At 54.3% G+C, this 21001-nt stretch overlaps 4 protein-coding genes across 8 annotated transcripts; 3 read left to right on the top strand and 1 right to left on the bottom strand.

Moving 5' to 3' along the window:
- Nucleotides 1-1870: 1870 nt before the first annotated feature.
- On the top strand, nucleotides 1871-3074 carry LOC119099127 (tetratricopeptide repeat protein 1). Its single transcript, XM_037222217.1, has 4 exons — nucleotides 1871-1920; nucleotides 2023-2270; nucleotides 2553-2694; nucleotides 2743-3074. Exons 1-4 carry the CDS (start codon nucleotides 1871-1873, stop codon nucleotides 3065-3067), a joined length of 765 nt encoding a protein of 254 aa, XP_037078112.1. The 3' UTR covers nucleotides 3068-3074.
- A 1309-nt stretch (nucleotides 3075-4383) lies between these two features.
- LOC119099118 (methionine synthase reductase) lies at nucleotides 4384-5954 on the top strand. The gene is made up of 3 exons (XM_037222203.1): nucleotides 4384-4509; nucleotides 4630-4920; nucleotides 5293-5954. The coding sequence occupies exons 1-3, from the start codon at nucleotides 4384-4386 to the stop codon at nucleotides 5749-5751; spliced, it is 876 nt and encodes a 291-aa protein (XP_037078098.1). The 3' UTR covers nucleotides 5752-5954.
- A 3817-nt stretch (nucleotides 5955-9771) lies between these two features.
- Nucleotides 9772-14021, top strand: LOC119112369 (putative OPA3-like protein CG13603). Of its 5 annotated transcripts, none has more exons than XM_037236531.1 (4): nucleotides 10584-10656; nucleotides 11153-11306; nucleotides 11702-11821; nucleotides 12734-14021. In XM_037236531.1, the coding sequence occupies exons 2-4, from the start codon at nucleotides 11168-11170 to the stop codon at nucleotides 12967-12969; spliced, it is 495 nt and encodes a 164-aa protein (XP_037092426.1). In that variant the 5' UTR covers nucleotides 10584-10656; nucleotides 11153-11167; the 3' UTR covers nucleotides 12970-14021. The 5 variants fall into 5 exon arrangements, with proteins under 5 accessions (XP_037092459.1, XP_037092426.1, XP_037092441.1 ...); XM_037236546.1 differs by having other exon boundaries at nucleotides 10597-10613; XM_037236564.1 differs by lacking the exons at nucleotides 10584-10656; nucleotides 11153-11306 and adding an exon at nucleotides 9772-9781.
- Nucleotides 14022-14382: 361 nt separating this feature from the next.
- LOC119099110 (equilibrative nucleoside transporter 1) lies at nucleotides 14383-20690 on the bottom strand. The gene is made up of 6 exons (XM_037222193.1): nucleotides 20651-20690; nucleotides 19606-19712; nucleotides 18216-18339; nucleotides 17760-17845; nucleotides 17005-17204; nucleotides 14383-15921 (listed from the first exon to the last, which is right to left on the bottom strand). Exons 1-6 carry the CDS (start codon nucleotides 20688-20690, stop codon nucleotides 15810-15812), a joined length of 669 nt encoding a protein of 222 aa, XP_037078088.1. The 3' UTR covers nucleotides 14383-15809.
- Between the last annotated feature and the right edge of the window lie 311 nt (nucleotides 20691-21001).

Here is a 21001-nt window from a genome sequence, read left to right as displayed (position 1 = left end):
ATACCTGACCCAAGGTCAACAAAATTATTTAACCTCTAGTTTAATCAGTTTATTGTCTAAGAAACTATCTCAGAGATACATGGGCTCATCAGGCACTCTGTTGTCCCCTCAGATTGAGTGGTTCCCAAGGAATTGCCTTTGCTAACAATTATGGCCTGACTGACCTGCCATGGATCATTGCCTGTATAAGGTACACCTAACTTTTGTGCTAAAAGATCTGCCATTCAATCACCTACAACTTTGCAATGCTTACCATGGCTTTGCTGCCCCAGTCAGAAGTTATTCTGGGAGAGCTGTTGGAACAGATAATTAGCCCCCATCCATCCAAGTGCATGTTTAAGTAATTCATATTCGTGATTTCCATCTGTATGTTATTATGTATATTTGTGTCCCTGTACGAGACGTTTGGGATGGCTAACGTGTTGGCCTCAATGGCCAATGGAACAACATTCTATCACTTTTGCTCATCATGGTGAAAATAGCTAGCCCCTGAAAATGTGATGTTGTTGGCTGCATATATTGGTGTGACTTTTTTTAATCAAATTATCTGTTGTGACCTTGTGTTTCTATAACTCTATGTGTTTTGATATTGTAGGTCCAGTGCATTTCTAGAGATTATTGTAAGGTCCCAAAAAGCAAGCAGGCCAAAGCTTTCCATGGGATGATGATTTTGACACATCTTCATAGCATTTATGATGAACTTGCACACAAAGTGAATTGGTCAAAGTTCACATGACCACCAAAGGAGCTGACCCTGGTGCCTTTGCATTACAAAATATGGGACTGCCCAGTGTCATTACTATTACCTAGCTATGAGGCAGCAAATGGAAACAAACCAGCTCAAATATCGCCATCCATTGTTGGTGAGGCATGCACCCGCTAACTTTCGGGGACCTGTGGAATGACTTGTGCAATTTTTAACTAAGGTATCTCATTTTAAATTCAGTTGACATGGTTTCCTTGTTCTTGGAGGAAGCACCATCAACTTGTTTTTGCTGGCTGTTGGACATAAACAAAATGAACTTCATGTTTCTTACCAAGTTTCACAGTTTGATATCAGTATATTGTCATGTTATCAACAAGATGCATGGCCAAGATGCATGATCAAGTGTTGGACCACTATGAGATCATTTGAATTTGACCCAGCAGTAGATGTACAGCAGTTTCACCCAGAACCTCTTTTGGATCAGACTGCCACACTCCATCGCACTGCCTTACAGGCACCTGTGCTTCTGCTCATCTGGTCACAATTCTGCAATTTGGCAGATGAAGCATGACATGGCCTGCATGTGTCCCAGGCTGTGGCGGGGTCAAATCGCATCTGCTTGTGTGGCAGTCAGGGTTGGCTGCATCACATCTGCTCGCTTGTCATTTGGTCAGGCTGTGCGACCATACCTGTGTACCCAGGACGGGAAACTCGACATCACTGTGGTGCTCCCAGGAAGGGGCTCTACTTTGACTTAAAGAAGGAATGCCCGTTCCTGGCATGTGTTGGTGCCATTTGTTTTGTTATGTGGCTCACCTGATATGCCTGGATAATGTGCATCCTTTGCTTTGTTTGGTGAAGGAAGTTGAAAAGTTCTGATCCTTTTTTTGAGCAACGTGGTTGAGATGCCTTTTTACCATTAGCGCGATATTGATATCCTCTATGACAGAAGCGCGACTGGCGGTCTGGCAAAAAATCTGCCGCAGCAAAAAAGAACACACACAAACAAATGTGCTGGCGAGGTGTGGTCTCGCCGTAGGTGTGCTAGCATGCGATGTAGTAACCTCGGTGACTCCAGAAACGGGAGGCACCGGCGGAGAAAGGGCTCAGGCAGCAGAGGTGTGACGTCACCTCTGTCTGCTCCGGCAGTGACGGTGTGACGTCATGGCGTCGGAGGAGGTGTTCGAGGACTGTTGCAGCTCAGCCGACGAGCTGTACGAAGACTGTCCGAGCGGCGCGGACTTTGCGGCCGAGCGCTGCGCCAGCCGGCCCGCGGCTGCGCCTGTGGGCAGCCGCGTGTCCGCGCCTGTGGACAGCGGAGTGTCCGCACCTCTGGACAAACGAGTGACGTCCCCCGGCGGGGCCGCCGAAGAGGCGGCGGTGCTCGTCACCGCGGACGGTGCGAGCGTCGACGAGGTGCGCGACTCGTCGGCGTCGGAGGGAGAGCGCGACGCCGGCGACCGGTCGGCGCACGGCGACTGGCACGTTCTGAAGAACACCACGCCTCCTGGTGACGCCGCCTCGTCCGACGAAGGCGACGCCTCAGAGTCCGACTCGGCCAGCCGTCTGGCGGCCGGGGACTGGCACGTGCTGGCGCCCGGCGCGGGCGCCGCTTCGCCGCCGGCCGGTGACGCGCGGTCGCCACGGACCGCGGACAGCGCGGCGGACCTGAGCGTGTGCAGCGGCAGTGCACAAAAGCGGGCGGCGGACGGTGACGTCACGCGAGAGAGCGACGGCGACGACGAGGCCGAGCTTCTACCGGATCCGGACGCTGTAGACGAGGAGGCGCTACGACTGCTGGACGAGTCGCAGCCGGCGGCCGAGCGCGAGGCGCGCCGCGCGCGAGCCGCCGACCTCAAGGCCGAGGGCAACCGGCTGTACGCGGCTGAGGGGTACGACGCGGCACGTGAGCGGTACACGGCAGCGCTGCGGCTGTGCCCGCTGGCGGCCTGCCGCGAGCGGGCCGTGCTCTTCTCCAACCGCGCCGCGTGCAGGGCGCGCGCCGCCGACGAGGCCGGCGCGATCGCCGACTGCAGCCGCGCGCTGGAGTTGGACGCCGAGTACGCGCGGCCGCTGCAGCGCCGCGCCGAGCTGCGCGAGCGCTCCGAGAAGCTGGATGAGGCGCTGGAGGACTGGAAGCGGCTGCTGACGCTGCAGCCTGGCCATGCCGAGGCGCGTCGTGCCACCGCTCGCCTGCCGGCGCAAATCGCAGAGCGCAACGAACGGCTCAAGGACGAGATGCTCGGCAAGCTCAAGGATCTGGGCAACATGCTGCTTCGGCCGTTCAACCTCTCCACGAATAACTTCCAAATGGAGGAGAACGAGGCGGGCGGGTACTCGGTCAAGTTCAACCCCACGTGAGGGGGGGGGGGGGGGCACGGCCGGGCGGAGCGCGTGATGACTTGAGCCCGCCCGGCGGCGGCGCTGTGTGGACGGGGACGAGTCCTGTTCCACCGCGAGCCGTGGCGGGCAGGGGTTGCCACGGAAATCTGTAGGTAGTCTCGTGTGTTGTTTGGGGTCGGATGCGCGGGTCGCACTTTCTCGGACAGTGCGGCTCACGTGTGTGTCGGCGCTTGCCGCCCGTGTGACACGGCCGCGCGCGCGAGACCGTGATCAGCTGACAGCTTTGTTCGTGACGTCAGGAGCGAGCTGGAAGAGTGACAGGGGTCCGCGGAAAGGATATGGAACGCCTTGAGTTGGGCTGAAGCTGGTGTTTATGAGTGTGATCAAATGTATCATGCATATCCAGTTTAGTTTAGTGCTTCGTGCGTCGAAACGATGGCAGTCGCAGATAACGAACGTTTTGTGAACTGCGTTTGGTCAACGTGCTTAAAACCGTCTATAAATGTTTATTTTGGCATGGTTGAGCAGCAATAGGACCGCATTTTGCGACGCCAAGTCTCAGTTCGGAACGCCGAAAATATATTTGTGTGTCGTAGCGGTTAGCCTGGCTTGAGCCTGGCCACGAGGCACGAGTACTAGTCGGAAATCAGGCCCGATGTGAAAGCGGCTGTGGCGATGCGCCCGAGGCCGCTGGATTGCCGATGTTGACGATATGTCTTCTGCGTGTGTGTCTGAGGTACTTGCATAAACAGACCATTGGTGCAAATGTGGTGTGCTTGTCGCCCGGTGGCGCTGTTTTTCGGTCATACTGGACCACCTACCCATATAGGTTCCTCTCAAGATATGCTCATGCTAGTATCCTGTCCGGTATCGTGGATATCAGCAACAGTTTGGGTGGCATGTTTCTTTCGGGTGGGCTGCCCGAATTATGTTTATGCCACCGTGAAGGAAATCATGATGCAGACCGGACGGTCGCGGGAAGGCATTAAAAACAAAAACAAAAATGAAACAAAAGGGATATTGTGCCACCACTTTGGATGGCAAGACAGGTCGCGTGGCACGAACCAACCCACCTCCCTCGTTCAGTGTGGCGCGTTGGTTCACTGAGACAAACACGGATGGTGCTGAAATGACACGCGGACGATGTCTGATAACACTCCCACCCTCTTTCCTCTGTTCGTGAGATAGACGCGGGGACAGTGAACGGTCTGTAGCCGGATGGTCTCCCAGTATGTCTCCCGCTTCCGGGGTTGTCTCGTCGCCAGATGGCTGAGCATCCGCTGCCCCGGCAGATGGTCACCGCGTTCAGCTGAGGCTTCGCAGACGCTGTCGACATGACCTCGGCGCTGGCGGAGCTGTCTGAGGCACTGGCCAATGTTGAGCTGACCGTGCCGGCCGCCCCTGCCCGCTTCCTGCGCCTCGAGTTCCTCGAGGACGCGCCTGAGGAGGCGGCCGCCGCTGCCGGGGACGCGACTGGCGGCCCGAATTCGGGCGGCGGCGCGCTGCCGCTGGCCGCCGGGCCCGTGTGCCGCGCGCCGGTGCTGGAGGCGCGACTCCTCACTGCCGCCGGCGCGCTCAAGGACGTCTGGTCGGTGACGCTGGACGTCAGCGGGCTCGACGCGGTGCCGGCCGCCGGCGACACGGTCGGCCTGCTCTGTCCGAACGCGGCCGACGAGGTGGCCGCCGCGCTCGACCTGTTGGGCGCGGAGAGCCGCGCCGACCGGCCCTGCCGCCTCTCACTGCTGCCTGGCACCACGAAGAAAGCGGCGCGCGTACCGCCCCACCTGCCGGAGCACGCCTCGCTTCGCCACCTGCTGACGCACTGCGTGGACCTGCGCGCCGTGCCCAAGAAGCCTCTGCTGCAGGCGCTGGTCGGTCACGCGGCCGACCAGCGCGAGCGGCGCCGGCTGCGCGAGCTAAGTAGCCGCCAGGGCGGCGGTGAGTACCTAGAGCTAGTACGTGGCGCCGGCCTGGGCGCCCTGCAGCTGCTGCAGGCGTTCCCGTCGTGCCGGCCACCGCCGGAGCTGCTGCTGGAGCAGGTGCCGCCGCTGGCGCCGCGACCCTACTCGGCGGCCAGTTCGGCGCTGCTGCGGCCCGGACGGCTGCGCCTGGTGTTTTCGGTGGTGGCGGCGCCGCGGCGTGGTCTCTGCACCGGCTGGCTGGACGCGCTGCTGCGCGCCGACGCGCCGCCCCCGCCGCTGCGGCTCTACCGCCGCCAGCCGGGCGGCTTCCGCCTGCCGGAGCGCGACGACGCGCCGCTGGTGATGGTGGCCGCGGGCACTGGGCTGGCGCCGCTGGCCGGCTTCCTGGAGGAGCGGCGCGCCCGCGGGCAGCGCGCGCCCGCCTGGCTGGTGTTCGGCTGCCGGCACCCGGAGCTCGACTTCCTGCTGCGCGACGAGCTGGAGGCGGCGCTTCGCGATGGCTTCCTCTCGCGACTGGACACTGTCTTCTCGCGCACCGGCGACCGACAGCGCTACGTGCAGCACGTGCTGGCGGAGGAGCAGGCGCGCCTGGCCCGCTGGCTGGTTGACGAGGGCGCCGTCATGTACGTGTGTGGCGACGCCAAGGGCATGGCAGTGGCGGTGCTGGACGAGGTGGTACAGACCGTGGCGAAAGCTAAGGAGGTTCCTGTATCTGAGGCAAAGAAGCTGGTGCAGCAAATGCAGAAGGACGGACAGTACAGATTAGATGTTTGGTCTTGATAATGTTGCCACCGGTAGCCCGGATGGCAAGCTGTGTGGCTCGGATTATGGCTTTATCTGAACATAATGTGTGACTGCCGTAAGCTGGCTCGCAGATGCCTTACAATTTCCCGTAAGTTTTGTGGACCATCCAGCCAAGGACCGTCCAGCTTTGACATGACATTGAATCACAATGTCAACATCGATTCCGAAATACAAATCATGAATGCGGCAAATGTTTATATTCTTAAGAATGCTCTTTTCTGTCGTCATTGACAGGGTATACAACAATGCCATGAAAGAATTAATGATCTGGGAAATTAGATTGCATGACCTAGAAGCGGCGAAAGTACTACCCCGAAGATTCGCCTACGGGATTTGACTCCGTTTTCTCAATTTTTTTTTTGGCTGGGACCATGTTCTTGGAGGGGCGCGGAAGCTTCCTTCCCCTTTCCCAACTTAACAGGAAACTACATCGCTACTTACACCAAAATCGAACATGTACCGTTTCCCGCACCTTCAATACTTTCCATGTTTTCCTGGCGTCGTAACGAGCCAACTTCCTTACTCTGAAATCCTGCCAGGTCCCTGATAGCCTAGAGGCCCCCTAATGTCCGTACCGGTGGCTTGTTACGTTAGAGCGACCCACCCACCCGTGGCGTGGTGGGTTGGATGCGTATTGAAATGTCCGGAGTTCACAAAGTCCAGTGCTCAAAAAGCCCAGAATCACAGCATCCAGCGTTCATAAGGTCCGGTAACGTCCAAAACCCTGGACAGAGGAGAATAATAAAGTCCAGTGTTCATAAAGTCCACCGTGCGCGAGATCCGCGGGTTGGGAGCTATCCCACCTTCCCGCAACCCTTCACCTAATGGTTCGGATATTGCCCGATAGAGGGCTACCGGAACCGACTTCGCCCGCCTCAGCCGACGAGTGAAGTCATGCGGTGCAGTGCTACTCAGTTAAACCACTGTGCATGGATATGGACAACGTTTTGTTTGAACGCACAAACTTTGCCGCGTCAGCACGCCCTTGGCGGCAGGCGCATTAAATAATTCAAAACTTTGATCCCTGGCTCGTGCCATCGGAAATAGCTGGCTATTCGGCAGCGGCTGCACGGTAATCGTGGAAAGCACTTGTCGGATTGCCTGCTGTTTGGTATTATGGGCTATGGATAAGATTATCCGCGGTATTTGGTTCCGTTATTTACTGCATGTGTTGGTGATGTTTCTCATTTTTTGAAGGAATTGAAGACTCATATGTAAGGCTGACTGATTTGATATGTGCTCCAGGTAGGCGCGCGTATAGATCCCCTGCTCCTGGCATATATTGTTAGTGATTTTATTTGCCTGATTTCCCTCCCTCCTCCAATTACACATTATTTCACACGCTCCTGCAAACGGGACTTATTCCTAATTATACATGTATTTACTCTCAAAGAGATGGGGTGGGGGTGTCTCCTCAGCTGAACCCGGATACTACTCCCTGGTGAGACACGTTCAATGGCCCAGCTTACTCGTTTCTTCGATTAAGCACGTTTTAAACGGGCGTGGTTTACGAAAATAAGGTGGTTGGCTGGGCGATGAAAACACAACGAAGAGTACCGTGATAATATACCAATGAATTGGTTTCTCTCCGAATTTGGCTCAACCGCGCTCAAAGGCGCTGTTGATTCACCATCTGTACGGCGGAGCCGAGTGTATATCACTGAGCTGGTTTGCGATAGATAAGCTGAATGAATTGGGAGAATCATGAGCTTGTATGCGCCATCCACTTCATTAATTTTGACACGCTTTCTTCCTTTTACGCTTCAGAACCTCCAAGTATAGAATTTCGGGTTCAGCAACACCAGTCTGGAGTTTATCGAGACGGGCGCAGTTCACCCGCAGGGGGGCGATGGTGGCATGGTGGTTAGTGGTTAGGGCGCTCATCTCTTGACTTTTCTATCCTGGGATGGAGTCCTAGCCACACCACTACAGCATCCCACGTACCCAATGCCTGATAAATGCGTAAAAGAGGCGTACCACCTCGAAATAGCCATAGCAGCCGGTGAGACGTCAAGCCCCAATTAGTATTGCATGCCGCCCCGACAAACCAGCCGCCGCCCGTCAAATTTGCAGATAATGCTTCCTCTCAATCACTGTATATATGTGGGAATGATAATGTGTAATCGGTTGGACGCGGAGCTCGGACATACAGGCCTGCCCAGAGGCTGCCCAGCTCGACGGTCCGGCCGGCAGCCACGCTCGCGGCGGGCCGGCGGACGAGGCAGCCCGGCCGCCAAAAAAAGGACGCATTCACGCGCGCGCCGTCCTTCGCCCAAGAACCAAACCCTGCCACACCGCGCGCGAGGCCTGTTCGTGGGGCTGCCCGTCCGCGTTCGAAACGCTGCCAGCTCAGTCGGGCAAGCCGCCATCTTTGCGTCAGAGCCCGAGGACCCTGACTCGGTTTCACTCGGTTCGTCGCGGTACACATCCCGGCGGACCGGACATCCGGACGTGTCGGACATCTCGGGATCTCGCTCGCGCTGTACCGGTGCCGTTCCCCCCCCCCCCCCCTCCTTCTTGACGGGCGCCGTAATGGAAGAGCCTCATGTCAGTCAGGAACCAGCACCGGACAGGGTCCCTCTGCCCGTTTTCTCTAGGGCCCAAATGCGTCGGACTGTTAACCCTGTGCTATTTATTAAACCCGCTGCTCTTGGGACCTTTTTGAAACGGTGAGTGGCCCGGCGTTGGTCCAGGCCCAACCATCCCGATCAGAGGGTTTGCGGCGTGAGAGAGGGGACTAGTGCACAATATGTAGACAGTAACCGATTGACAATCTGAAAGGGGACGGAAAGGTCCTTCAGCCCTAATCGGGGTCTCAAGTCTTGGCTGAAAACTCTTTTGGGGTCTGGCTGTTGAAGGGAGGGGGCGGGGGGGGGGTGGAGGGAGAAGGTCGAGGGGTCCAGGAACCCCCTGGGAAGAGCCCTTTTCGGAACCTTGAAGTCTCATAAATGACCATACTGAATGAGAAGAACAAAAATATTGCCTAATAAAAATTCTGACAATACCGTAGCAGCGTCTAGCAGTCCAAGAATCCCTCGCTGGTTAAGTTGTAGACTTCATCTGGCCGCTCAGTCGGGACATAAGGTTAAGTCATGCATCAGATTTCGCGCCAGGTAGTGATCCAGAATCGGCCAAGACAAAGGACCATTGTAGGTTAAGTCGATCGGATTTGTTATCGAAAATTAGCTTCAGTGTGTGTCCTTGTTCACTGGCGATAGTCTCATGGCAGGGCACTGCGAATACACCTTAAAATATACTTATGTCTCAAAAACGCTGCCACTCCAGATGCTCACATGCATCATATGTATTTTCCTGATTGACGGTGTCAAGTTATTTCGATGACTCTTTCGGTGAAAATGACACCACATCGTGCAATTTTCTGTTTCTTGTAAATATTGTCTAGCCTCCGGAATAGCTGGCTGAATTATGATGACCAGAGTGACATAACGGGAGAGCTTTGGCACCCACAGATCGGAGAGCAAAAGTGTGGATTCACGTAATGTTGCGCTCAGGAAATATGTGGCTGATGGTAATATCCCTTCTGCATGTGCGTTGTATGTATGTTTGAGCACCTATGCTCGCTGAATGTCTTAGCCATCGCCATGATTCGCCGTTTTGCATAACTCGGACCGATGGGGGAGAGGGGGCTTGATACGACCCTCCCCCGGCGTTTCCAAGCTTATAAAGATAGAGCTTGCCGAGAACAGCAGTGTATTGTTCCGTACACGATCTCACGATTGGTACTAGTTTTTATGTTGTTTACATCACATTTATGTCAAAGGTCGAATTTTACAGAACAACGCACTTTGTAGCTTTATTTTATGTTGACGAGAGCAAGCCTTGCAGTGACACGAACCTTAAATTGGCGTGTGTCTTGTTCAATTCTGAGCACGTTCTGTAGCTCTGTTCTCTTGCCGCCCGCCGCTGAGCCAGCCATAGATCGCCGTCGAGTGCCCATCACAAACTGCCGCTGCTCCGAAGTCAGAAAATCTAGGAACACGTTTTGGTATCAAAACACATGCCATAATCTGCGCCTATCATGGCCAGGGTCAAACGTCATGTTATTGCTGTGTTGGGTATCGGCAACGATTTTTCGTGCAACTGAACCCATGGCGGGCAAAACAGGAAAAATTAATGTTTACTTCGTTCCATAATTATTTGATCCTAGCTTGACCTCACGCTGACCCCGTCCCAAAAGACCAAGTCCCTCGCAACAAGTTGTGCTCTGTCCATGGGCTGGCGCCGAACGGTTCCGATGCTCGCGAAACTTTTCCCGTCCAAGTAGCTTCAGGCACTCGCTATTTGCCCTTGACATGTATGGCCTGCGGTCGGTTGCAACGGTCGCGCTAAAGGTCAGTGGGCGTCAGAAGGTAGGACGGACCGCACCAAACATTGCGGCGCGTTAAGCTTTCGACACAAAATTATGTCATTGCCTGGGATCGCGGGATCGGATGGTAGTGGTCAGTGCTCACACAACAAGCATTGCTCAGTGCGAGCCCTGATCCCAGAAATCCATCCATTCAAAAGGTTCAGATAAAATCTTTGAAAAAACTTCAAGTGGCCCAAGGTAGTGGAAACGCCAGCTAGGAGGTGGAATAGAACACTGAACTAAGGGGTGGTTTATTGGGTTAAAATGATCGCACCAAAAATTGGGTCCGCCCATGTTCTTTTCTTGGCCGCCCAAGCACAGTGGACTTCCTTTACTAATCCTAAATTTGGTAGCATATTCTAAATCAGATAATGGCGCAGTAGCGACAAAATAAGAGTTTTTGCTGGCGTTGATAAAAATAGGCCGTTTATCGTAATGTCGGATGTATTTTGTCACACGCCTGCTCCAAGTCCAACTATATTTAAACCTGGTTTCTTTGCTGCCAGAATTCAGCAAGTGTCTACGTGATATCAAGCCTCTTTATATATATTTCCACAATCAGATGAAATTTGTTTAGAGTATTAACCCATCGATGTCAAAATGTGCAAGCTCATCATTTTCCGCTTTATTTGACCGACGAACCATTGACCACCAGATTTTTAACCTGAGAGCTTCTTGCAGTCTCCACCAGTCTTAAAAAGCTTGTGTTTAGGCGTTGACTTGTGTGAGACTGTTGGTTGCTCAGATTTTGCTGCTTCCCATTGTAGTGAAAGGTTTTGTACACTGCTGTGGATGTCAGTAATTATTGCCTGATTCAGTATCAATTGCACCGATATTTTCCATCCTTGCTGCATATGTAGTGTGGTATGAAGTTGTTTATTTTCCTTTACTTTTATCTCAAAAGTGTAGAGTTAAAATTTTGGGGTTCATGTTTGTGTTATTTGAAATTGCATTTGATACTGTATTTTACTATGCTTGTCCAAAATCCACTTTTGTACTTTGTTTCAGATTTCATTGGCGATCATGGTTGGGCCATTTCCTCTGTCCAAACTGGGAATGCTTATCATCAGGCAAATTAGTAGACCAATAGCAAACTCAATGAAGGAAAGAGCAAAAAAGAGTTACTTTTTCCGCACATATGTTTGCATGCCACCTGCTCAATGTAAGTGATGTTGGATAGACATTTAGTTTTCTAGACCTCATCTTATGTCAGCACCTACATGTGCTGGTCTAAATTTCTGCATTCCAGCATGCACAGATGTTTGATCACAGAATGCTAGGTATTTGCAGTTGGGCTTGCTTCCTTGTGAGGACAGTATATACCTAATGTGTTTTTAGACATCATTGAGTGTTAGTCATGCTACATGTGTTCAAAAATGTTATGAAAATTTTCCAAATTTATTTCAGTCAGAATTCATAGATGTCAATTTGTATTCCCTTGACTAGTATAATGTCATGGTGTGTTGCATTCAAAGTCAGGCATCATGCTGATAATGCACTGTACTTACTATACCCTGGTGTGTACCAACATGTTCTTTTCTGGTTGGTGCATTTCAGTGTACCATTGGTGTGAGGTGAGAACCAGGATGTGGATCATGGGAATGGAAAGGTCTGGTGCAGTACCTAAGTTAAATGAAACAATGGCCATAGAACTGGGTGGCAACATGATTGGTGAAGGTAAGCATTTGGCTTTGCAACATTTTAAGCACACCACCACTCTGGCTGCACTGTTATCCTTGGGTTGTTGCAACCAGCTTCATCAGTTATTTGTGAAGTGTTTATTGTAAAAATTGTTCTCATCCTTGATGCCCAGATAATGCTTAAAGTCATTTATGCCCTGGTAGGAGTCATTTTTTAGGAATGCTACAGGCTTTATTTTGGTAGAATTTCATGTTGGCAAACAGTTGTAGGCTGGCCAAGTGAGTGGCAACAATCAATCTGAGCATACTTGCTCATACAATGCAGTGTCATAGTATGATCATAAGTGCCATAAATCATAATATGGTCATAAACTGAATGGATAATGATTAATGCTGGTCTTCATGCATCACCTTTGGCATGTTTTTAAAGCTAATGTTAAGTAGTGCAGAGATTATTTTCTCAGCAGAACTTTGCCTTTTGCATGTCTCAACTACACCATGCTCAGTGCATGGTGTTCTCATGAAATACTCTGTTTGTGTCTGTCAAATGTTCCCTGCCCTGTTCAAAGGCCCTGATCTCGTGATCTGGGGGAGGGCGTTAGATGTGTGATTCCAAATTGTGGAAACTGGAACCTGTGCTTTCATGAGGGGGAAAGTCAAGCACCATTAGGGACATACCTTGCTTCCTTCCCCCCCCCCCCCCCCCACACTGACATTGTTTGCACCATTTCTCTCTTTGAGTCAGACTGATCCCAGTCCTGAAGTAGCCACAAATGAGCACATTCCACTTTAGGGCACAGTCGTCCATTTTGTGTCGTTCTTGCTTTTGTGGCCTCAGCATTTTCATGTCCAGTCATTGATTTAGTTTCCCAGCTTCTTCCGTGATCCCACCGAACCCGCTGCTGACCCGGGCCGGACGTTCGGCGCTCGGCTGTCGCGCGCCCCGCAGGCATCGTGTTCGGGATCGCGGCCACCATCCTCGTGTACGAGTACAACCGGTCGGCGGCCAAGGAGGAGGCGCGCGAGGCGGACCAGCAGCAGCGTCTGCTGGAGCTGGACAGCCGGCTGGACGACCTGCGCTTCACGGTGGAGGAGCAGGACGCCAAGATCCGTGAGCTGCGCCGGCTGCTGGCGGTGCCGGCCGGGCCCGGCTGGACCGAGCCCGGCCGGCGCCCGCCCAGCTGATCACGCGACGGAGCGCGCTTTAGCCGGTAGCCGTTGTGAGCGGGGCGAGCTTGTCTTGAGAGCGTGGTATACTGTTGCCAGCGAGCGAGCTGGATAGCCGGTGACGTTACGTTACGGGTGGGCGGTTTGGGTGACAGACTTGTGCGTGGCGATGACTGTTGTTGCGGCCGGCGTCCAAAGGGTAGTGATGGAAAAATTGTCGATGATGTGACAATTTACCAGCGCGAGGTTTGCATACTGAAAAGCGCTGCCGTCCTGCACATTCTTGCACAGCGACGGGGTTGAGAATGTTTGTTTTATTCCCTTCCGTAAAGAGGCTGGTAGATTCTGTAAAAATGGCATTAGCTCGACGTGGAACAGCCGGTGTTTACCGTGCTTATTGATCGACTTGTGTTACGGCGAATACCATCGAACCAGTTTTTGCATATGCGGTCTTTCGACAATGTTGTGTCCGTGAGTCGGTCACATGCGTAGCGTAGCGACTGCCAGTGCGGGAATGGCCGGTGTTTTACACGCCGGCGTACTGTGCATACGGTGGAAGTCATCGATTCGGTTTTTGACGTTGCAGCCGTTCAGTAATGTTTCGTCTACGGGTGCGTCATTTGCGTAGAGCCGCTGCATACACGCGGGACGTCTGCCCCGCCGCCACCAATCTTGAAACATTGTTGCCGCACATTGCGGCACCTATAACATTTTAAACTTGACATAGGTACGTGCTGTGTTCAGCAACTTCATGGCAAATTGAAGTGATGACGTGATATGGTGTCTCGGATCTATGCGCCAGGTGCTTACGAAGTACCGCGATTCGGTGGACATCTCTGCTTAGAGATGGCTACGGTCCCGACTCGCCACGTGCGCTGGTGAGACTGTGTCGCGTGGGGCCCTCTTCCTGGCGCATATTTTACAATGGCCTTAGGCACCCAGTTGTGATTGTTGCGAGGTCCGATATTTACAAGCCGTCAATGGGAGATGCGTTGTGTACTGTGCAATACACCACAGCCAACGAGATGTGTTGTGTACCATGCCCGTACCCTGTGCAATATACCACAGCCAACGACTGCTCTGGTCTACGCTGCCCGGCCGGCGGCGCGCGCTGCTGCCGCTCGCCGCCTCTGGCCGGGCCTTGGTCACCTCCGTCCGACTGTCCAGAGCTGCGCCACCGGCCGCCAACGGGGCCGCGTGCTCGTGTAGGTTTCGGGGCCAGTCGGACAACGCGCGTGCAGATTCCGCGCATCCAGCGAGGTCGTATCGCATGCAATAAGCGATTGTTGTTTTGGAGAGCACTTGCAGCCGGTGGCCACCTGTATGTACATTTCGGAACACCGCAATGCGTGCGGGCTCGCCCCTGGTATATTATAACGCATCGAAAACCTGTGGAGACAGGCTCCATAAGGTACAAGTGGTTTATGACGCACTGCACCGCACACGAGTATGAACCGGTAGCGGGAAAGGGTGCTTCCCGCATCTATCCAGTCCCGTTTCTCACTACCGAATCTCGCGCCGCGTTTTCGCTCACGATGAAACCGCAAAGCGCACGCCCGACCCCTTTGCAAGCCAGTGTGTGACAGACGCATGCCACTCGGCTTCGCCATGGTGACACCGCGTCCCATCCACTGAGGCACACGGCGCGCCGGAGGAACCGGCTGGTCGCAGCGGCGGGCTTACAGCCGCTGTCTCCGAGGCCTAGCACGCCCCCTGTGACAATGATGCCGACACATCAAGGCAGAGCTCACTAAACGCTGCCGCACCATGCAAAGCTGACGCAGAAGCAGACGCCTGCCTCAGTTCAGGCCTGCCTAGAACAGGGCGTCTGCCTGCCCGAACACGGGCGCCTGCGACGACGCACGTTTATTCTGAAAGATTGTTCGTCAGATTACTACACAACAGGAATGGAGCGTACCTGAGTATGGTGGGTACAGTAAGTCGCAGCTGTTTCGCATTCCTGACGGCCTTACAGGTCATCGACAAACGATGCAGTAGCCGGTGCACCGACGGGAAATACACGGCCAGCTGTATACAATTCAGCGAAGCCCCGTCAGCAAGTCATTTTTTAAAGCAAGCTCATATTATGCCTTAGGCCTTAGCAGGCTTTGGCCTGACGCCTGCTTTCATTCCCGACCAACCGACGCCGCTCTGCAAGGAAAGACCAATTCACAGAAAGCACGTGATTTTGTGATTTGTGAGGCGTCTCGAAGTCATTCTCCACGTCAGTGCGAACATTATCATCGCCTTCGCCGCGTTGTCTGCTGACACTAGTCTCTCAATCGCTACAGTACGAAATTGAAGACAGGCAAGACGGTCACAGCACATCCAGACAGCTGTCTGCCCCGCCTCTTAAAGCTGTCTGCCTCGCCTCTTCGGTGGACTGCGAGTCATGCATCGCGCGTGAAATACAGTCTGGACTGCCAGGCGACTGATACATGCACAAGCCAACCACATGGAAATCAAACGATCCCGTAAATACCTGGTCAAAACCTATGACATTGGAGCCAGTGTACGGCTTCTCCATGGCTATGCCACGTGCATTGTCGCAATATGCACATGATCATTTGAAGTCCACCTGATCAAACCTCCAGGCCAGCGAAACGGCAGCTCCTGCCATGCACAAAGGACAGGAACGACAGCAACGACACAATTACATATCGCAGTGGCTGCCTTAAAACTGCGATCCCTGCGTCCCGACATATACGACGCGATGTACAAAACTATTCCACGGGCGCTCCACACTCCAAGTGGCACTGTCGGCCGAGGGGAGGAGGCAGGGACGAGACCAGCCGGTCGGTCTCGCTGGAATGCGGTCACGTGACGCGCTCTGCTCCAGCCGGCGGTCCGTCCACCAATCAGATGATCTGGATGGAGGCGTTGCTGACGAAGGCGCCTATGCAGAGGCCGGCACCCAGGAAGGCAGCCATCATGGAGCTGGCTGTGTTCTGCTCCTCCCGCTCCACCAAACTGGGGTAGAGGTCCGTGCGAGGTCATGTTAGAAGTTGTCCCTGGTTCAACCCGAATCGCCCTGGGCTTGGTGACATCTGACTAAGAGATCACCCCTCGCCCTAGTTGACTGTGACAAAAGTCAAAACGAGTTCAGAACAAGGAGCATTCCCAGGCCCCGCACTGGGCAGAGGTTAGAACAAGGTCACACTAAAGACGCGCTTAAGGTGATGTGCACCCCCCCAATGGCCCAGAACTGCAACCAGTCCACGTGTGCGCGTTGTGATTTTGGACACCTGAATCTTGACATGGCTCGTGATCAACTTCCTGGACATCACTCATTAGGGACACCACTCACTACCGGGTGGAGCTGAGTTCAGTACATGAATGCAGTAAAATACTGGAAAAACCTAATAGGTGTGCAGTGCAGGTTATGACTTTTAATTGTATTCAATATTTTGCGGCCTGTAACTGAAGCCAATGTGGTGCAAATGCTCCAACAGCGAATGTACCACAAATTCGAATAATTTTGTGACCACAATTTTCGCAGGAAACTCAAGAAATTGTACACTGCATTACACTGATAGCATATATGGGCCGTGAGCAAACAATTCAGCACATTTAACAGTGATCTGGTAGAAACGTTCTCGCCCGTCCTGGCCTCAAACGCACTTTTTACTTTTAGTTACAGATTCGGCAAGTTCCCTACTGAGTCACTGAGACCATGAGGCACGTCCTAGAAACACGGGAAATTCATGGCGCACCGTACATTAGAACTTTGACCCGGCACACCATGAAAGTTTGGCTTCTCTTCTCTGGGCCAAAACAGATTAAAGGACCGGCGCAATACAATCAAATAATCTTTCTTTCGGTACCGCGTTCATCAATAGAATTCGGTTCACAGCTCGGCGAAAATCCGGCCTTCATTTAACACGTTAACCCTGTGGGCTGACAGGAAAAGTAGGCCGTCGGGCAATCGCGCTGCCAACGTCCTTCGACGTCCGCCGGCCATACACGACTGTGTTCCCTGCTGCCTATTGCCGGTGCCAACCAACGAGCCTTTTCTACAAAGAGTGTGCTTCGGTCATGCGGAGGAAGTCTCACCCAGGCCCGTAGATCATGCACAGTGTGGACAGGTAGCCGTTGCTGAGGCCGAACAGCGTCATGAAGGCGATGTAATAGATGTCGCTGTTAAAGACGGTGTCCAGGTGCTTGTGGTCCACGTTGCAGTACATCAGCAGTGGGAAGAAGGCCAGCCGCACCACCGCCATCGCCAGCACCAGGTACCACTGGTGCTTCCTCGGCTGAGACGGCATAGGCGGCGGTTAAGGCTTGGGATGGGATAGACATCACGCAGGCTTAGTGCATGCGGGATGGCATGGGCAGAACTCAGGTTAGACTGCTCGCATATAACGGGGGACGTCGCCGAGGGAGCTCTACCCCACCCCCTCCCCTGTGTCAGAAGTTTACGCACGACTGGGCGATTCAGCAGAAATTTCGTCGAAAGCCGCAGAATTTGGGAGAGAAAGTGCGGCATTCGTTCGCCCTATACGTCAAAACTTGGCTACGTGCCTTGTAGAAAACAGAAGAGAACAATGGTCAGGGTCACAGCGGCAAGTCGTCAGTCAAACCGAGACAACAGTACAGGGGAACTGGGAAATCGGATACAGGAACGTGTGAGAATCAAACAGAAAACTGGTGCGCAAGTGACACAGCATGAACATTTATCCGCAATCGAGGCAGCAAAAGCCACCTGGCGTAAGTGTGGAGAACTCCAGTTCAAAGGGAGGACGACATGAAATTTAAAAGTCATCCGCAGCCAACGCAGAAGTATGGCGCGACGCCGGACAACACCTTACCCAAACAGTGAATCCTCCAGCAATGCGACCGAGGTAGTCGCATCCGTTGTAAAGGAGAAAACAGCACACCGGTACAAAGTAGTTCGCTAAAAAACACAGCAGCGCCACAATGTTTGATGCTCTTCGATACACAAATTCAACGAAATGATCACACTGGCATAAAATGGTATGGGAGTAAATCGAACCGCATGCGTGATGTAAATAGCGAAAAACAACTTTGAGCAAGAAGCAAAACAATATCATAACATAATATTGTAGTTTTGTCATACACTACGTCAGTGACAAAACACACCAGCCTCATTCGGTCTAACAAAAATGAGCCTTACGTAGGCGCACATCACCAATAAAGCTTTTCCTTGGACTCCGCGGCAGCTACACTGAGTATACTTGACGCTTAAGAATTATTTGAACAGCAGTGCAGAGCGCGTCCAGTTCATACATTGCAGCAGCACGCACTGGCCCAAACCGAATGCTGGTCCGCTGGGCCGGAGCCGATCCACTTGATCTTGGCCGTGACAGCCGGGAACAGCGCCAGCGTGACGCTGTACACCAGGAACACGGAGAGCGCGTACCACTTGATCTGCGGCAGGCGGGCCAGCAGTCACACCTCCGAAGTGAGGGACATCCGGAGGGACCCGAGACTAGGGACTGGGGATGGCCAGCCGGCACAAGGGATGAGCGTTCGACTTCTCTGGCTTGGTTTGGCGAGAGCTCCTCTGGCCAGCAAAGTCCGTCTCGCAGCTATGGCTGAGGGAGGGGTGATTGGCGGGATAGCATGCCGGCCGTCTCCGCTACCGAATCCACCCCGCACTGGGACACGTCTCCGAGGCTGTGGCGGCGCTCGGACGGCACTCCCGCCGGGCCGCTCGAGAGGCCGACTCATGCCGGACGGTCGCCGCCCGCCTCAGGTGAGATGGAATGTCGGCAGGGTACAGGGGAAGCCGTGAGTGGAAACGAACGACGGGTGCGCATCCCGTGCAATGAGCCAGACGTTGACCCACACTCGAAGCGCCTGAAAAAATCCGACAGCTGCATTTCGACCTCGCATGATAAGTACAGCTGGACGAGCACCTACGCTTTGGCAGCTGAGCTGGTAACGATCGATCACTGAAAACCCATCGAGAGTGAGTCAACTCTGGGAGCGTTCGCCTCTGAGAAATCGCAGAAGATGCTCTCAACACAAACGTCTGCGCAGGTCGTTAGATGGCGGTAGTGATGGTGGCTTCAAACAAAGCCCCAGGCACGGGTGCGCCACCATGACCACGCAGGGTCGGGTCAGGATCCACAAGCACCAGGACATGTTAGACAGTAGACTGTCTATCGGAACATACCCTGCCTTCCTCCAAGTCCTCCCCGCCGGCACGTACACAGCATTCTTCCACGTCTTTTCCGGCACGTCACTAGCATTCCTCAAAGTCCTCTCCGGCACATTCCAGCGTTTCCTCGGCCAGCACGTACCCAGCACTCCTACAAGTACTCCCCGCTAGCGCACACCAGCCAGCTGGCACTCTCATCGGCAGTGCCTTTAAAGCGCAAAAAGACATAGCAGACAACGCGCATGGATTGTACGTCGACCACCGTCGACCTTTGTGCTTAAGGGAAGCAGCGGCTGCGGCGGAGCAGGCTAAGCTCGTGATCACCGCCATGGCCACTCGGAGTGTGCCATTTAGACCACCAGGTGCAAACGTCAAATGGTGCAAATGGCGCGTGGTACAAATGTTTGGTATAGCTGTTTTACCATACCCCAGCAGTGACAAGTGACCCCAGCGGGGGCCAGTTGCCCGGATCACCCCCGTCGATCGGAGACGTGCCCGCCCCGCAGCGCACGGCGCCGCGGCCGGCTCACCTTGAGCAGGATGGCCCAGGCGGAGATCTGCGGCGCCTTGTCGACCGGGGATGGAGCGAGTGCGTCCTCGGTCGTCGACGGCGCCGTCGACAGGGCGGTGTGTAGTACTCATAAAACGACTGCAACGAGACGTCGACGGTGTCAGTCGGCGGAGACGGCGCGTGACACGGCCCGCCAAAGCCAACACGGCGCGTGACACGGCTCGCCAGAGTCCACACGGCGCGTGACACGGCCCGCCAGAGCCAACACGGCGCATGACACGGCCTGCCAGAGTTCACAAGGCACGTGACACGGCCCGCCAGAGTCCACACGGCGCGTGACACGGCCCGCCAGAGTCCACAAGGCACGTGACACGGCCCGCCAGAGCCAACACGGCGCATGACACGGCCTGCCAGAGTTCACAAGGCACGTGACACGGCCCGCCAGAGCCAACACGGCGCATGACACGGCCTGCCAGAGTTCACAAGGCACGTGACACGGCCCGCCAGAGTCCACACGGCGCATGACACGGCCTGCCAGAGTCCACAAGGCACGTGACACGGCCCGCCAGAGCCAACACGGCGCATGACACGGCCTGCCAGAGTTCACAAGGCACGTGACACGGCCCGCCAGAGCCAACACGGCGCATGACACGGCCCGCCAGAGTCCACACGGCGCGTGACACGGCCCGCCAGAGTCCACACGGCGCGTGACACGGCCCGCCAGAGCAGACACGGTGCGTGACACGATTCGCCAGAGCAGACACGGTGCGTGACACGATCGGCCAGAGCAGACACGGTGCGTGACACGGTCCGCCAGAGCAGACACGGCGCGTGACACGACCCACCAGCGCCGACAGATGCCGACAGCGTGACACACGCGGATGGGGAAGGAACCAGGTGGGCGAGGCCCGCCGGCTAGACAGGTTAAAAGGGGGAAACAGGCACCGACGGACATCGAACAGTTGCCAAGCATTCAGTCGGTATGCACGCGTTCCATGCTTGGCAGCGCATGTCCCATTCGTATAGTTCAGTGTCCCGATAGCTCGGGCGAACTGTGCAGATACGACGGGTGAAGGGGTCGATTGGGTCGCCGCGGCTCATCATATCTGCCTCACAAGTGGCCTCTTATCTAACTGCATTATCCATAGCATGAACACTGCAATCTGACAAACAAAGTGTGACTAACATGTCAAACTTTTACAATAAAAATGAAGACAGAGGCAAAAGATGACAAAATAGTACCCGATGCGTTCCAAATATGTCCCATAATGATGCTCTTATGAGTATTTTCTACTCCACGCAGAGGTCACCACAGTCATGGTAATAGTCCACGAAGCCGTTCAAACGAAGGCGATTTGGGAACCTCCCTAAGGACGCAAAAAAGCTCAAGTCCGCCCCCCCCCCCCCCCCCACTC

The sequence above is a fragment of the Pollicipes pollicipes genome, unplaced genomic scaffold, assembly GCF_011947565.3.
Source record: "Pollicipes pollicipes isolate AB1234 unplaced genomic scaffold, Ppol_2.1 Scaffold_2555;HRSCAF=2994_pilon_pilon_pilon, whole genome shotgun sequence".
Taxonomy (NCBI): domain Eukaryota; kingdom Metazoa; phylum Arthropoda; class Thecostraca; order Pollicipedomorpha; family Pollicipedidae; genus Pollicipes; species Pollicipes pollicipes.
Note: the sequence above shows the minus strand (reverse complement) of the source record. Positions and strands in the feature narration are given on the sequence as shown.

What these genes read in the sequence shown, in the direction of transcription:
- LOC119099110 (XM_037222193.1), bottom strand. Translation starts at nt 20,690, where the DNA reads ATGATGAGCCGCGGCGACCCAATCGACCCCTTCACCCGTC. An exon ending in CCTGGGCCATCCTGCTCAAG is followed by an intron (nt 18,340 to 19,605) that starts GTGAGCCGGCCG and finishes CGCCTGCCGCAG; the next exon opens with ATCAAGTGGTACGCGCTCTC. An exon ending in TGCATGATCTACGGGCCTGG is followed by an intron (nt 15,922 to 17,004) that starts GTGAGACTTCCT and finishes CCTCTACCCCAG; the next exon opens with TTTGGTGGAGCGGGAGGAGC.
- LOC119112369 (XM_037236531.1), top strand. Translation starts at nt 11,168, where the DNA reads ATGGTTGGGCCATTTCCTCTGTCCAAACTGGGAATGCTTATCATCAGG. An exon ending in TTGCATGCCACCTGCTCAAT is followed by an intron (nt 11,307 to 11,701) that starts GTAAGTGATGTT and finishes GGTGCATTTCAG; the next exon opens with TGTACCATTGGTGTGAGGTG. An exon ending in TGGCAACATGATTGGTGAAG is followed by an intron (nt 11,822 to 12,733) that starts GTAAGCATTTGG and finishes CGCGCCCCGCAG; the next exon opens with GCATCGTGTTCGGGATCGCG.
- LOC119099118 (XM_037222203.1), top strand. Translation starts at nt 4,384, where the DNA reads ATGACCTCGGCGCTGGCGGAGCTGTCTGAGGCACTGGCCAATGTTGAG. An exon ending in CTGAGGAGGCGGCCGCCGCT is followed by an intron (nt 4,510 to 4,629) that starts GCCGGGGACGCG and finishes GGCGCGCTCAAG; the next exon opens with GACGTCTGGTCGGTGACGCT. An exon ending in AGCCTCTGCTGCAGGCGCTG is followed by an intron (nt 4,921 to 5,292) that starts GTCGGTCACGCG and finishes CGCCTGCCGGAG; the next exon opens with CGCGACGACGCGCCGCTGGT.
- LOC119099127 (XM_037222217.1), top strand. Translation starts at nt 1,871, where the DNA reads ATGGCGTCGGAGGAGGTGTTCGAGGACTGTTGCAGCTCAGCCGACGAG. An exon ending in TGCAGCTCAGCCGACGAGCT is followed by an intron (nt 1,921 to 2,022) that starts GTACGAAGACTG and finishes GCCTGTGGACAG; the next exon opens with CGGAGTGTCCGCACCTCTGG. An exon ending in CTCTTCTCCAACCGCGCCGC is followed by an intron (nt 2,695 to 2,742) that starts GTGCAGGGCGCG and finishes CGCCGACTGCAG; the next exon opens with CCGCGCGCTGGAGTTGGACG.